The sequence below is a fragment of the Idiotropiscis lumnitzeri genome, chromosome 12 (genome assembly GCF_059441095.1).
Source record: "Idiotropiscis lumnitzeri isolate Australia: NSW breed Sydney's pygmy pipehorse chromosome 12, RoL_Ilum_1.0, whole genome shotgun sequence".
Lineage (NCBI taxonomy): Eukaryota > Metazoa > Chordata > Actinopteri > Syngnathiformes > Syngnathidae > Idiotropiscis > Idiotropiscis lumnitzeri.
In genome coordinates this window covers 13,854,675-13,870,245 of record NC_142402.1, presented here as the reverse complement: position 1 = coordinate 13,870,245, position 15,571 = coordinate 13,854,675, and the positions used below count along the sequence as shown (strand labels likewise).

At 41.6% G+C, this 15,571-nt stretch overlaps 1 protein-coding gene across 3 annotated transcripts in view; it reads right to left on the bottom strand.

Moving 5' to 3' along the window:
- tnr (tenascin R (restrictin, janusin)) overlaps window positions 1–15,571 on the bottom strand; it is a 114,057-nt gene that overhangs the window by 37,038 nt on the left and 61,448 nt on the right. For all 3 annotated transcript variants that reach the window (XM_088311657.1, XM_088311658.1, XM_088311659.1), the window contains 8 exons: window positions 12,219–12,345; window positions 11,630–11,843; window positions 10,676–10,776; window positions 10,405–10,570; window positions 7,395–7,871; window positions 3,403–3,522; window positions 3,140–3,283; window positions 1,760–1,875 (listed from right to left, as the gene is read on the bottom strand). In XM_088311657.1, the coding sequence (XP_088167783.1) occupies window positions 1,760–1,875; window positions 3,140–3,283; window positions 3,403–3,522; window positions 7,395–7,871; window positions 10,405–10,570; window positions 10,676–10,776; window positions 11,630–11,843; window positions 12,219–12,302 (1,422 nt within the window). In that variant the 5' untranslated portion in view covers window positions 12,303–12,345. The remainder of the gene's footprint in view (window positions 1–1,759; window positions 1,876–3,139; window positions 3,284–3,402; window positions 3,523–7,394; window positions 7,872–10,404; window positions 10,571–10,675; window positions 10,777–11,629; window positions 11,844–12,218; window positions 12,346–15,571) is intronic.

Genomic DNA, 15,571 nt, shown 5'->3' with positions numbered 1-15,571 from the left:
TCACCTCACAACAAAACAATTCTCACAAATTGAATCATGTTATTTTAAAGAATGCCCGTAAATGATTGATGAATATGCTGGAAAGTTAAAGAAACGCATCCGCTGGAAAATGTCACCTCTGCTATCGTTGTAGAACGTGACGTTCGCCCCTCCCTAAACGGCAACAAGTGTTTGCATAAGCAAAAGCTCGAACGGATGTTTCCATTAGGAGATTGTCAAAATTCACAATCCCCAATTGCTGGATTAAATTCACAGGGTGGGGGCAGGACTTCAAACTCCTAATGTGATTTCCCCGGCGGCTGCGAAAGCGCAGGAAGACGCGTGGTGGGTGGGGAGTGAGGATCGCTTGCAGGGAAAAGAAGAAAGCAAGCAGGGTGAAAGAGGATGGAGGTTACCTTTGGGGCTAGGCGGCGGTTTGGAGATCACGGCGAGGAGGTGGAAAATGGAGAGTAAAAATGGGATGGAGGGATGAGTGGGGAGTTGGATGTTACTGCAAAGAGAGAGGAAGAGGGCAGCATCATGAAAGATTGCATGGGGAGAAAGCACACGGGAGCGGGAAAAATAATCAAATCAAATTAGGAACGACTTCAGGAAGGTTTTTTTTTTCTTATTTTTGAAAATTTCTACATTTAAAAGGGCTTGAAAAAAACAAAGGGTTGTATCGTCGGATTTAAAGCTTGGAAAACCGGTCAAACCAAAGCACATCTCCCCCATAGGAGACCTTAAAGGAGAAAACCAATTACTGTGAGAGGGCTGAGATTAAAGTGCCCAGAGTACCTGAGTTTACCGGCAGATTTAGAAGGAGAAAGGTTTTTGATTACTGGCATTGGACCCAGCCTGACTATGGTTTAACAAAGGGTTATGCTCTCAAAGGGTTTTTCCGGATCATCCTTTTAATAGCCAATAAGCTTCACACAATCCGGCAGTCTAATTCAAAACAGACTTTGAATTGGGCAAAATCAATGCTTTGCCATATTTTGCTCTCTAATACCACATGGATGCCAAACTCATTTTAATGCCAGTGCAGCTATTTTGTCTTGTTTACCCTAAATCTCAAAAAAAGATCCTCGTCTTTCCTCCCATCAGAAGGACAAAAAACATGAAAAAAAAAAAAGCCGTCAGCCCTTTCTGGGTCTATATTGTACCTCTAATTTGATTTTCACGAACCCGCTGCACCCGAAGAAAAACAACCAATCAGAGAGTCACAGCCTCATTTTGACCTATTACCTTGGACTTCAGGAGATTTGCTCAAATGCAACTAAAGAAAAAAAATCCACCGCCGGGGGAAACAAACAAACAAACATTCCATTGCTTGCGAACAAAAGCATAAAAAGAAGGAATTGGACATGATCCCGAGACAACATACTGTACAAGTTGGCTTTACAGGTTGAAGGAGCTCAGCTTGTGGCGCAGGAGGTCTAACGTGATTTTGGTGGAGAGATCCTGAGCTCCGCCCACGTGTATGTGGATATGATCGTATTTCATTGTGGACTATGATAACATAAATCCGACATATCATTACTAGGATCGTCTTTAATATATTCTTAAACGCACGGCCCCGTCTGGCACACCCGGTGTCACAGACTGACAAACGATCAGGGGGGGTTGAACGTGGTCTCCCAATGCCCACTTGGCAGACATCAACTTTAAATCGTACCCAAGAGAACATGGCATGAGGTTAGAGATGTCAGTCTGCACGCAAATCTAGCGAACAAAAGCGCCTCTTTAACAGACTGGTAGTAAAAGTGGAGTCCAGTACCTTGGGGATGAAGCTGATCTCCCAGCCATCGAAGGAATAGAACGAAGGTTGCCACTGGACCTCGACCGATGTCTCAGTGATGGATTTGAAGATTAAACCATCTGGATTGGAGAGGTCTGGTGTGGAAGTGAGAGAGGGATTATTTGAGTTCTGTGACCCTCACGCTACATAAATCACATCCATCGCATGCTGGAAGTGGCCAATGTTGAACTTTTGCCTCATGCATTCATTTGTCTCTTTATTGCCCAAAACTCTTGTTACGTCTCATTTCCAAAGGACATTTCAATTAATACATTGGTAAACCTTTCCAAAAATACAGGCTCGTTATCAGGTTTGTGAAGAGCTTGCAGGTGAGCTGATCATTTGAATCATTTGTGTTGGATCAAGAAAATAGCTACGACATGAAGGAGTGAGGCCCTCGAGGACCGGAGTTGAGGAGCCCTGGCTTAGGCTGTATTTCAGCATGATGTATATGTGGACCGTGGACCAGTACCAGACCACAGTCCACTTTGTGCCATGCGACGCAGATGAAAGAAAAAAATAAAAACAAAAACATCTGTTTTATTTTTTATTTGAGGCTGAAAAATATTTTATTTTAAAAAATGACAGTCTTCGCTCCGTTTCATTCATCTATGATGGACTACACATGTTAAGATGCTAATTATCTCGTTCACGTTACGCTACTATAACGAGCTGGGCAGTCCATCCCAGGGGCGGAACGGTCCGGCATTTTTGGGGCGGGCCGGGGGTGTGACAAATTTAAAAAAAGGGTTCGACTAACGAAGGCCAGGGGTTGATTTTAGTCCGGGCCACGAATCGGCCCTCGTGCGTGTGATAATCAGCCAACAACGCCCACCCAACCCTGGCCCCGCGGTTGCCGGTCAGCATAACTTGTATGCACCCATCCGAGTAGAAAAAAGGTTGGAAACTGAAACTGATCTATAGACTTCAACAGTGAGTTATCTTGACAGAGGTACAGTATATACTCCATTCTCAGAGGAAACTATATAAAACCGCAGATGGCACCATGAATACATAAAAAAAATTAAAAAAAAATAAATATATTTGATTGATTTGGAAATATAAAAAAAATATTGCCTACATTTTGGGTTTTCCATTCCTTATTTATAAAGTAGGTGCCTTCCTGTATTTGTGTGGATGCAAAAAAAAAAAAACCCTTCAAATATTGTGTGTGCTTATGTGTGTGAGCACACGCATCTGTCTGTATTTGTGACAGTGCGTTTGGGTGGGAGGAAATCGGAACCAGGTGGCACGGTGGAGCAGCTGACATTCTCACTCTGTCCATGCTCAGGAGCGTACCATATTTCTTTTCTTTATGCATTCAATAAGATTATGAATAAAACATGGTGGCACACTTACAAGTTGCAACAGTAATGCTGGCAGGAACACTGATGCTGTTATTAATGACAGCAAACACATTGATGTTGTACTCCATGCCCGCATCCAGGTCTGAGATGGTGCAGGATGTTGTATTCCCCGGGAGGCGCATTTCTAGTTGGACACCTGAGAGATGGAAAATACACACAAGGTTGATCTTTTTCATTATTTAGAAGCTTTTTGTCCAGGGATTATTATGGAGGCGTCCTGTGCGCTTCGACATTCAATCCCATCTGCGGGCTCACCCCCCGGGCTGCTTGGTGTGTAGGTCACGAGAAAATCCGTCAGGACTACGGAACCTTCCCACTCCAGTTCGATATCGCTATCTGTTACACCTCGGACTTTCAGGTTCATTGCGGGTGCCACTGTTGAGGGAGAACGTGTGAAATCAATCTCAGTCTCGACAGAAAGGAGAAACTACAATGTAGAGTAAATGGCAAAAAATATATTGCAAGTATCGCAATGCTTTTAGAACGCCACGTCATCACCCACAAGTGCATGCACATCAAAGCGAGAAGACCAAAGAACGTGAGGTTAATTATGTAGTCCTAAGAGCCAGTGGGTAAAAAAGTTAAACTAACAATGTCAGATGCAAGCCCAGGGCTTGGGGCTGCTTTAGAGCGCCTCGTTGTCGGCCATGAGTGTGCGCACGTCATACAGAGAAGGCCAACGAGTGAAAGAGGAGTAAATGAAACACTGATTTGATAGCGCCTAGGTTAGTGGACTAGGACTTCGGGCTGGTGTAGCCGCTTTAGAGTGCCTCGTTGTCAGCCATGAGTGGTGAAATGTGGGATTTTATAAAACGCAACTGTAATTATCAAATTATAACAAATAAAACGGTTCACTCTTCACTGAGTTTAGAATTGAATTGAACTACTAAAAAAGACAAGTATTCTTAATCTAATTTAATGAGATGCTTATTTATATATCATGATTGAATATTTCAAAAGCTTCTAGGTAGCCAGAAGCAAGATAGATCAAGGTAATGAATGCGTGCGCGGAACCCTGAATTAAAACTTGATTTTCCAATTCTGTGCATTTCCACATTTATTGCATTTCCAAACCCGACCAATGACATTGGCATCGATACCATCAAATATCAACTCAGCATTATTGAGATTACCAATATTTTTTTACCAAAGTTCTCCTGAGTTGATGCATTCGTGACAGTCTACGGACTATGAGCACTTGGAATTCAACTTGTTAAAAAAACTCGAATGTCAATATTACATTTTGTTTGTGATTAGTTCTGACAAATTGATGACTTTTCATTCTGAGATGGTGAGAATGGAAAAAAAAAATGAATCAGGAAACAAAAAAGAGGGTCTTTCAAATAAAAATGTATCGTCATAACAGCTTTTATCTTAAAATGGGCAAGTTTTTAATTTATTTTCCTTTGCAGGGAAAATGTTACTTGGGCTTTATTGGCATTTGCATTGTCAGGGGAAAAAAAAAACTAATCTCCCGTCGTGTTTAACTGAATTCAAAACAAATTGAGAACCACTCATCGATGGTTCTAGAGATAACTGCTAACTTCTCGAATCTGCAATTTTTAATTTTTTTTTTTTTATGAGCTTCATTTCTTCTAGCCTGTGGAACGTAAATGAACAGCCACCAGCAACCAAGTGTTAACACGAAAGGCAGAGCACACCCCATCCAGGTTGAAGTGGCAATAGTCAAGTCAAGTCATGCGCAGAGAGGTGGTGTTGAATTCTAATGCGGCTGCATAAACACGAGTGTTTACAGTTCATTCGGCTCAAAAAACAACGACAGAGAGGGAAGGGAGACAAGAGAAAGGAAGGCACGATGCAGAACATGATGTTGCTGCGAAGAGGCAAAATAAGGAGACGGACGGATCGACACTCAGACAGGAGAAAAGCGGGGTGGTGGCGGCAGTCTGAAATGAGGGACAAATAAAGAGAGGAGAATAAAGGAGAGTTTGGAGGGCCTGTGGAGTAACAAATGGCATCTTCTCATCATCGTCGCTGCGTCCTGTGATATTGGACTTTACAGCACAATGCTGACTCCTCCACTGGGAGCCTTTGGATACTTTAGTGGCCTTTTCAGCTGCCCCTTGACAGATGGCCACGGGCTGTTTAGCATATTGGTCACTTTGTAGCAGTCAATTTCCATGAGAGGGGGGGGGACTCCCGAGTCACTGACTTGGAGATGTTTATATACTTCATCCCTTCGATGAAGGCAATAACATTTGAGTAAAATGGACAAATAAAAAAAAAAAAAAAAAAGTTCAATGATGATAGACTGCACAAAGACCACATATGATGACTTAAAGTTTGAATATGCAGAGTCGACGCAGCTTTCTACTCAATCAAAAAGACGTTCTAAAGAGGTAATCGAGGAGCAACGCACTTAGATAAAACGTTCAACATCACGCTGCGCCTGCATTTGACATCCTGTTCTCTCATACATTAAGTAACACAATTCAGACATAAAAACGTATCGTCAATCAAGTGTTTTACAAAGTTGTACATGGCAGGGGGTCAACTGACTAGTTGACTTTACTACTCAACACTGACTTTTAAATCTTAAAGTCGACTAAGTTCTCATCTTTTAGTTGGCCATTTTTACAGGCCTTTCGACTGGCCGCCCGGTGGCCATTGGTGGACTATAATACTCAACATGTTATGACTGGATGAATCTCTCTCGTCATGACATCATATTGAAAATAGTGATAATACAGCTTGTAGAGGCTCAAAACCAAAGACTTTAGTAAAATTGTAACAAGTGTTATTTCGGCAAGTCTCCTTCGAAAGGCTCGCTGCAGCCATCTGAAGGTGAGTCTTAAAGCCTCATTAGATGTAATCAGCGATCTGTCAATGGCAACGACGACAACAGATTCGACACAACTAAAACCAGGGATGGTTAAATCGCTTGCAGACAACAAAGGTCAGCATATTATTAGGACTCACCTTCGGAAAATAGTCCCTATCACTTGAAACATATTCTTTGGAAGAGGTTTTTATAAGCACAGCCGGCATCTTTAGGAGGCATTTGGTTGTCAAGACATTCATGCGTGGATTGACATATTCAGAGAAGTCCAATCATTCACCAGCAAAACCGACGCCAATCATTGACGAAGCACTGACGCAACGCCTACCTTTGAAATGACATTTTCATCGGAATTGCACGATGTGGTGACATGTTCTGCAAAAAGGTGATATCGGTTGACTATCAGCATGTTGAAGCTTCTTAGACAAACAGGGAGTGGGGGGGGAATGTTTCTTTCGAAAACGTGCTTCACTGACACGTTTGATATGCAGGAATCATTTTCAAAAGTATTCTCACGTTCTACTGTGTGTGCCCACGCTAAAAAAAAGTCAACGGAGTCGGAGTGCTTAATGGAATGATAGTGAAATTGAACCTTTGCTGTCAAGATAAAATAGCACGACTCAGTTCAAGTCGATCGCTGCTTTGTGGGTGGATAGATGTGCATGTTAAGATGCACTTCCTCTTATCTCACGCCTGAAGCATCGCGTTTTCAGTCAACAGCCGTCATTATTGCTCATAATGGGAGGGGAGAGGCCACCAGAAACATATTCCGCTTTTCTGCTCTTTTCATACTGCGGAACACTTAAGCCAGTCAACCGAGAGGTCTGCGAGGTAATTGGACTGCTTTGTTTAGTATTCAGCGAAAAGCGCCACCTATTTCCACATGTAATTGCGAAGGTATCAGCAATTCAGACCACCTGACTTGGATACAAAAAGGGCGGCGAGGAGAGATCAACCGGAGAATACTGCCTGTATCTGTCATCTGCTCCCTTGTCTGCTCTCATTCATCACTCCGTTGACAGTTGCCTCCCAAATGGCAGAGGAGGATCTGATATTTGGCGAGGAGGCGCATCCAACAAAGGCGCGTGAGACTCCCAAGGCCGACTCAGCGGCGGCTAATGTGTAACGCCTCTCTCATAGGATGCATGTGACGTTTGACAAATGGATGCTTCTACACCTTCTGCTGTCCGGCGGGTCGCGCAAACTGCCACCTAAAAAATGATGGCAGTCAGAGCACGGTCTCTGTAATTACCGCTACATAAGCTATAAAGCAAAAGGCATCGCAGGGATCAGTGGGACTCGGATAGGCCTCCAAGTGTCGCATTTAATACGACGCCAGGTGGTTGAATTAATTTTTTCTGATGAAATCAGTTTCATTTATCTGCATCCATATCGCGCACATATGAACCTTGATGATCTCAGGGATTAATTTCACAACTTGACTTACCAGAGTTGCAGTCATCTCCGGCAAAGCCATCCTGGCACACGCAGAATCCGTCCTTGCAGATTCCCTTCTTGCTGCAGTTGTTGTCGCAGTACACCAGCGAGCAGTCTTCCCCCACATAGCCGGGTCGGCACTGGCACGTCCCGTTGACGCACAGTCCCTGGTCCGAGCAATCGTTCACGCACCTCCCGACCATGCAGTCGTCCCCGGTGAAGGAGTCCTCGCACACGCACTCTCCGTCGATGCACAAGCCGCGGCCCGAGCAGTCGGCCGGGCACCGAGGCTCGGAGCAGTTTTCCCCGGCGAAGTCGCGATCGCACACGCACTCCCCTTCGATGCACACTCCCTGGCCGGAGCAGTCGTCGGGGCAACGGGGCTCTGAGCAGTTTTTGCCAGTCCAGCCTTCGTCACATATACAGCCGCATAGCTCCATGCTGAAGCTGCCGTGGCCATTGCATCCGGGGAAATAGTCGAAGCGGCCTGGGGAAACATTTACGCAAAAAGTCAGGTTACAATGCTTTAAAAATAAGTACAGTCGTATACAGAGTCAGTAGATTTTTATCTGACCTGTATCATGAATACAAAAAGTTCAAATACAGTGAAGGTTTGGCAATTTTTAGTCAGGAACCTATTTTCCGTCATTTAATAAGATATTTCTTTTTTTTTTTTTTAAACTCAAGTTTTATGTCTACCAGGTTTATTGTAAAAATGTTTTCCAAAAAGCAGAGGTGGCCATTAATCAGTTAATCTGTTTGTGAGTATAGAGAATAAACTTAGTACAAGTACCACGTCACACGCAGGCGTGGCACACCTGACGCACAGCCAAATAATTAATTAAATAAATAAATAGAAAATAATGTTGTACGCCTTTCAGACTCACAGACCTCAACAACCCGTCCGTCCCATATTGATTTCATTGAAAGGATCACCCACACGGTGAGTGACTACTGTTTTTACTTTTTTTTTTTTCTTTATTTGGCTGCTTATCTCCTTGACTGGCTAATGTGTGAGACATGGAAATTGTATTCTCGGTGCCGATTGGCTGTTGCTGACGAGAGACGGACTGGGCTCACAATACTAACGGGAACTTAGCGATGGACCGACAATGCCCACCTCTGCCAAAATGAAAAAAAAAAAATCAAGTGTAAAATCGAGTCATACGAAAACTCAAGTAAAATTTCACACAGGAAATCCAAGTAATCCTTTCGAGACATCCAAAAATGTGAATAAAACGTTTATTTTATAGATCGTAACTATACTCTAACGTATAAAAAGCAATGTAAAATAAATATGAATGGCTAATGAAATAAATAAATGGACATTCAACACGAACTTGAACCTTCATGAAGCCTCTTGATGGTGCGTGAAAAATGGCGAGAAGCAGAGAGACGCGAGGCGGAGCGATTATTATTTGGAAGGGGAAGCCGTCAATTTCGTACTTCCGTAGTTCTTTTTTAATTCATGCTCATCGTTTTCTTTATCAACGAGCCAGTACTGCTATCTTTTTCTTTGGCACCGTGATGGCGTATTGTACAATCCCACAAAATAAATAAGCATGGACCACTTGAGAAATTCTTCCAGTCAATGTACAAGGTCATGCTCATTTAAAGCAGCACAGTGTGGATGGTTTGTGTGCGGCTGGATTCCAAGCGGGCACGTGGATGAGTTTGACCATTTTTAATGGTACAAAGCCCGCGCAAAGAAAATGGTGAAAGTTGTTCATTGGGAGAGAAGAATGGTAAAAAAACTAAAAATATTGGGGCACTTATTGGCCCTTTTTTGTGCAAATACTGACAATAATACACTAATCATAAAGATTTGTTCAAATGGGAGAATGACGAAGAATTCAGTCAACTCTGAACAGTGAAGTAATACGCATCCAACTTTTCAATATTGTGCTCATCCTCATCCATTGCGATGACTAATGAGAAGAAAATACAAAAAATATACTTGTTGAATTTGGAAGACTAGAGTAAATATTAAAAGCCACATGGCACCGAATACAAAAAGGACAAGATGAGAAATCTATTTGAGCTTATCCTTGATTTTTATCTTTTGTTAGATCACCCTTTTATCTCAGGTGAGCTCGAATTTTCCTGGGGGCTTGAATCCTTAGACAACAGCTTTTGCTTTCATCCTGCACATGCTCGAAGTCCGGGTGAAATGAGGAATATAAAAAAATGCAGCGAGTAATTACACTGCGGATGTTACTTTTTTTTTTTTTTTTTTTTTTTTTTAAAGTTTCCCCACTGGACATGCTCGTCAGACTTGACTCGGCGTGGTAGTTAAGCCAGTTTCCAATGTCAACTTAACGCACGAATAACTTCAAAAGACAGTGATGCCTTGACTTATCAGTTTAATTAGTTCTGGGAATTACATGCTCATAACTCAAAACGCTCCTATCTCAAATCATCTTTCTTTAGTGAATAAAAATGGAGATGCCATTCATCCGTTCCAGTCCCCCCCAAAAAAAACATCACTCTATAAGGTCCTCTGGAAATTTGTAAAAATACAGAATGTAAAAAAATTAAAGGGACCACAATAATACAGATGTGATGAAGAGTTTCACAACTGACCTTGTAAGATGCAGTAATATTAGTTGTTGTTCACAGGATGACGACTACAAGCCTTTGATTGTGATTACATTCTGTCTGTCTATATGTTTTGCGGCAACTTTTGTGCTTTATTATCTGTCGCTTAAATGGTTGGAACTATCGCAACATCACTACTAGTTTGCTAGCATGTTTGTGGCATTTAGTATCATTTGTTAAGCTAGCAGACTGAAGTAAGTTCATGCTTAAATACATAACATTTAATTCAACGTGTTCTATGTTGAAGGAAGAACTTTGTACAGGATTGATTGTCTGCTATCTGCTGCGTATCGTGCAGCGGCTACCATGCGCTTAATAAAAAGTTTTGCTCACAACTCAAGGCAAAAAAAAAAAAATGGCCGATGCAGGTGCATCAAAGCGTAGGAACAAACGACGAAAATGAATTCGAGGAAGTTTCTCACCAATTGCTGGGTTTTCCCGACAGCAACCACCGGATCCACATTGAACTCTGAGCATGGAAAGCTCTCTCTCCAGCATCTCCAATCTGGTGGCGAGCTGCTGGATCGTAACTGTTGCCGGACATCCGCACGCCGTTTTTGGGATGCTGATACGGTGAGTGAACGTCATCTGAAAAAAAAAAAAAAGACGTGTCATTTTTCATTTTTTTGCCTTTTCTATTGTCTTGTTTAATTGAAAGTCATTTTTAGACAATAAGGTAGAAATAGCAGATACCTGGCTGTCTGCATCCAACGTCTGTTCGGTGTACTCTGTAGGTCCAACTGGGTCCAGAGGTCCCTCAACAGAAGCTCTGGATGCAAGTTCAGCACGTGGGCCTTGGAAAGAGAAATAGGCAGGTTTTTTTTTTTTTTTTAACTGTAATTGACACAGTGAGCGTGCAAAATAATTGCAATAAATTGTTGCATCATTTTGAGCAAAATGACTTTACATTACAGGAACATCATTTTTTTTTTTTTTTTTTTGGGGGAGGAAAATAATTTTTTTCTTTAAATATTATCCTAAAAACATTACTTCTAAAGTCATTTCTAACTTTTCCTTACCAAATCAAAAAATACCAATCTGTTTGGTCAAAATTATGTTTTACCTTGCTTTGTAAAAATCTTCGAATTTCATAGATAGATATGCAATAAGCTAGGATGTCGTCCTAATGTAAAGGCGTTTCATCCACTATAAAAACCAGAATAATACAATTAAGTTGCATTTGAATTATAAAATATATATATTTCAACATAAAACTACTTTTTAACACAAAACCAAAAAACTACCTCCGTCTTTTTAATCTTAAATCATTTTTGGGTGGGAAATAAGACGATATTATAACAAAGTACTGACATTTGTTATCATTCTCCACAATCTCGAAAACATGCAACTTTTTAATTCTTGTTTACTTGATGTTTGGTTCATAAGGGGGTCCTTGGGGGAAAAAAATTCTCCCGGTCTTTGGACTGAAAAAAAATCCATGGTCAACACAAACAAAAGTTGACCTAAAGCAGTATTCAACCACAATTATTGGCACATTTGGCTTTCCAAAGAGGAGCAACCTTGACCCACTGAAGAGGCAGACAAATAAACGGCTGATTTAAAAAAAAAAAAATGTAAAAACAACCGCCTCTGTGTGAAAATAAAATCTGATCACTGCCTCCAGAAAAATGAACAAGAAAGCCTCACCATCCTCCGGAGGTGAAGAGGTGTCAAGGTCGAAAGAGCAAAGAGAGTCCGCGGGTACGTTGATGTTGTAGACGTGGTTGAAGACTAAAGGTTGCTGCTGCATTGTCTGGTTGGTTGAGGAAGCTGAGGAGGCTTCCCCATCTGGGATCTGTCTCCTTACTCGAGTGGTCCGAACCAGCTTGTTGTCTGCCGAGGGAGCAGCATAAGTTGCGCCCTATTCGGGTAAAAAAAGGAAACACTTTTGGTCATAATTGTTAAAAGAGTTACAATTTGACAGTGGTAAAAAGGGCTTCAAAAAAATAAATCAGTCTCGAGCCCCATCTCGTTCCCTTGTGCGCCTTTGGGGGCGTGACAAAAGATTGACACCTCATAATTCATACCTACTGTCTCTGATTGGCTGATTTTCCTCAGGCGTGGTGGTTCCTTGACTTTCAAATTAAAGGCACAAGATGATTTTTTTTTTTTTCACAGCTCATATTTATCATGTATTACTGACAGGCCATAATGACAGCTAACAAACATGACAAGAAGTGATTTTATGTGAAATGAAAATGTAATATGTGGATCTAATCACATTTTGAGCTGTTACCTGCAGAGCCAGAAAGAGAGCGAAAGCCAGGATCCAGCCCGGTGTTGGCACAATGGCCGTGTGGCGCTTCAGGGCAAGTGGCATGCTGGGGAACAAACCTCTCGAGTCCACTCCACTCCACTCACACCTGTGAAGGAATGAATGGAACATATGGCCAATCGGAACCGGGAATAGGAGCCAACGAGAAAATAGTGCTGTGGAATATCAACAAGACCACATTTCAAGGTAGGAAACACCAGGGGTTCTCAGATTATTGTAGTTCAATCATTAGGACAGAGTTTGCCGTTAATCCAGTCTGGAAAAATGGATCATTCCTGTTATACTTCAATTGCTTAATGCAGTGCTTCTCGATTATTTTCTGTTACGCCCCCCTCTAGCAAGAAGAAAACAAATTCTGCCCCCCCACACCACCCACTCTCCGCCACACTATAAATAATAGCATTTTCGTTGTAAATCAAACCTACACCGTGGAGTTAATACTTGCTGCGCACAATGGGCAATGAGAGTGCCACTGCCATCTACTGGAGTGGATGTGCAATTACACTTTATTGTAGTACGGAGGGGGTGGGAAAAAAGCATGTTGCCCAGGGTCAATCACCCTTAGCATCGCACCGCGCCACCCGGGGGGGGGGCGCCCCACTATTTGAAAAGCACTCGCTTAATGTCACTGGCGTCAATAGCCTTGCTGCATTTGTGTGTGAAGAGGGACTCCGAGCGTTATCTTCAGTAAATGGAAAATAAAGACCTTTGATTAAATGTGGAATAATTGGCTCGGACAGGAGGAGGGAATGAATAAACTTCAGAGGATTGAAGCGCTAGCTAAGAACCGTTGAACGCATTTCTCTGTGCAATAACGGACATTTGATCTCTCCACACGGGAGGAACGCACAAGTGTTGCTCAGGGAGAAAGCTGATAGAAGGATTTCAGGAGAGACCTGGTTTTGAGTGATGCTGCTGTAATCCTCTCTCTGCGGAGCGGGGAAGTGAGAACATGCCGGAATAATAGATACACACGGTCCTCTCTTCCAGAGCAAACCAGAATGAGGAGAGTCAGTCCAGACAAGACAATGTGCGGTGTTCCGACAAGATAAGGTTTAAGATGCCGTTTTTTTTCCTCCGTTTTTACAGTCAGCCAATTTCAATATTCTCATTACGATCGGATTGGCATGACCATTACGCCTACAGGAAGTGAAAATGGAATATGGAGTCGGTCATTCTTTGCAGCTGGAGTGGAAAAGACACATTGATTTTTAACACATAGGATGAGAATAAAAATAAAATTTTGTGCGCCTTATTCCAATGAATATGTTTGAGATGAACAATAGAGCACATGTAACTGACAGAGACGGGTTTCCTGCCCCGAACCAGATGTCTGTCATGCTTGATACATCTCAATTATTTCATTTCACGTCTACTCTCAAATAATTTTTTTAAGTAAAAGGAGGAAAAAGTTTTGAATTTAACTTGGTCTGTTTTTTTTGATATCACAAAAAAAAAAATGGATTTGAACATGGGTGTGTCAACTTTATATCCTCTTCGCAGGTGCATTTTAGAAAATTAAATGGAAGACTTTTTAAAGACTTGTGGAAACTAATTACATTGGTGGTGTCGTAAATATACATGGAAAAATAAATACATGGCTTCAATAAATGTGGCCAGGTCAACAGCAAATTTTAAAATCAGAGTTGGCTTTAAGTGCCCGAAACGTATTTTGGACACGGTTTAAAAATAATCCTTGATCCATTTGTTGACCATAGGGATGCACAAACCGTTTTTATTGTTTAATATTTGGGGGTAATAAGTAACTCATTGGAATCAGTATTAATAGAACCCCAGTAAAATGTATTTCTCATTGGCGTATCAATCATTGACTTAAATACTGATTGGAAAAATTATTTTTAAAAATTGCCATGGCAAGATCAAATCTGGTAGAATGGTGTATTGAGCATATTTTGGTGACTACAAATCACAACTGAGACCTGCTACCAAAAAGGAATGTAAAGCAATTAAGGAATGAAATTGTTATGTGCATGCTGGCAAAAGAGAGAAATATGTCAAAAATAGGCACAAAGCAAGCCTATTATGTCTATAAATAGAACAATACATGAGCGCAGTCTTATAGTGTACAGTTTTACACTTCCATGAACACGCGGAATGTTCAATGTCACCGGGTTGGATTGAGTCCAAGGGTCAAAGTGCAAAACGTGATGCCGAGAAGTGTTTCCAATGCGCACGTGTGATCCAAAGAGGCTCAATTAAGGATGGATTCCCTCATTCAAAGGCAAGAGGTTTCTACTTCCTCCAGGCTTTATTTATTCTCGAGGACACATGCACTTAGATGAGCACATGCAGCCGACGCAAACCCCAGAGTGCTGCAGCTTCAAATGTGCGCGCATGCTCGTCAGCAGTGTCACGTATCAAGTGTTTCTCTCTCGTCATTGTAATAATCATCCTGCCTGCCTTGATGCTAATTAGAAATGTCATGCAGCCTCTCAATCGAGCATGCACAACGTGAACATAAACCCCCCCCCGCATGTGGAAATGAAACGTGAAAAGCGTCAGGAAAAACCCGGCCGGCTGATTTTGAACAACTTCAGAAATTAATTTGAAAACAAAAAAATTGAAATAAATACATACATAATGAAAACGACTTTAATACCCAAAGTCCAAAGTAAATGATAAAAGCCACACAGCACACAGTACTAAAATTACAAGATGAATAATGTATTTGATCCTTTGTGTTCCTCTTTTATTAGACTGGCCTTCTATCTGAGGTGAGCTTGATATTTCTAACGGACACAAGACAATAGTTCCATCTTGCACATGCTCCAAGTGGGTGTGAAATGAGAAGTGAATTGCAAAAAAAAAAAAAAAAAAGAAAAGCAGCAGCATGTAATTACACTGAGGTTACCGCCCTTGTATTGAGCTTCCTCACTGAACATGCTGTTTGTTCAGACTTTAAAGGGGAAGTCAAGTCAAAAATGTTTTTTACAATATGTTCGATGCATCCCCACCAGTCGAAACACGGCATCCTCATTAGTACATGTGTGATTTGGGAGTATGAATTAGGCAACAAAACGCACCTGTTTTTATCCATTTCAGCAGGCGGCCATTTTGACACTCGGTATCGACTAAAATGATCGCAGTTGCTCAGGGGTCAATTATGGCTCAGCTTGTGAATTTCACACGAGCAATCTCAGAAAACAGGTCCAATGAAAAATGGGTTGTTTGAGCTCCGTAATAAAAACAAAAAACAAGATTTAAGTGAACAACTGTGAACTTTCTCAAAGATCTTGGCGCCATAACTTACAATAAAAAGCAAAGTAATGCGAGAAAGGGAATTGGTGAGCACT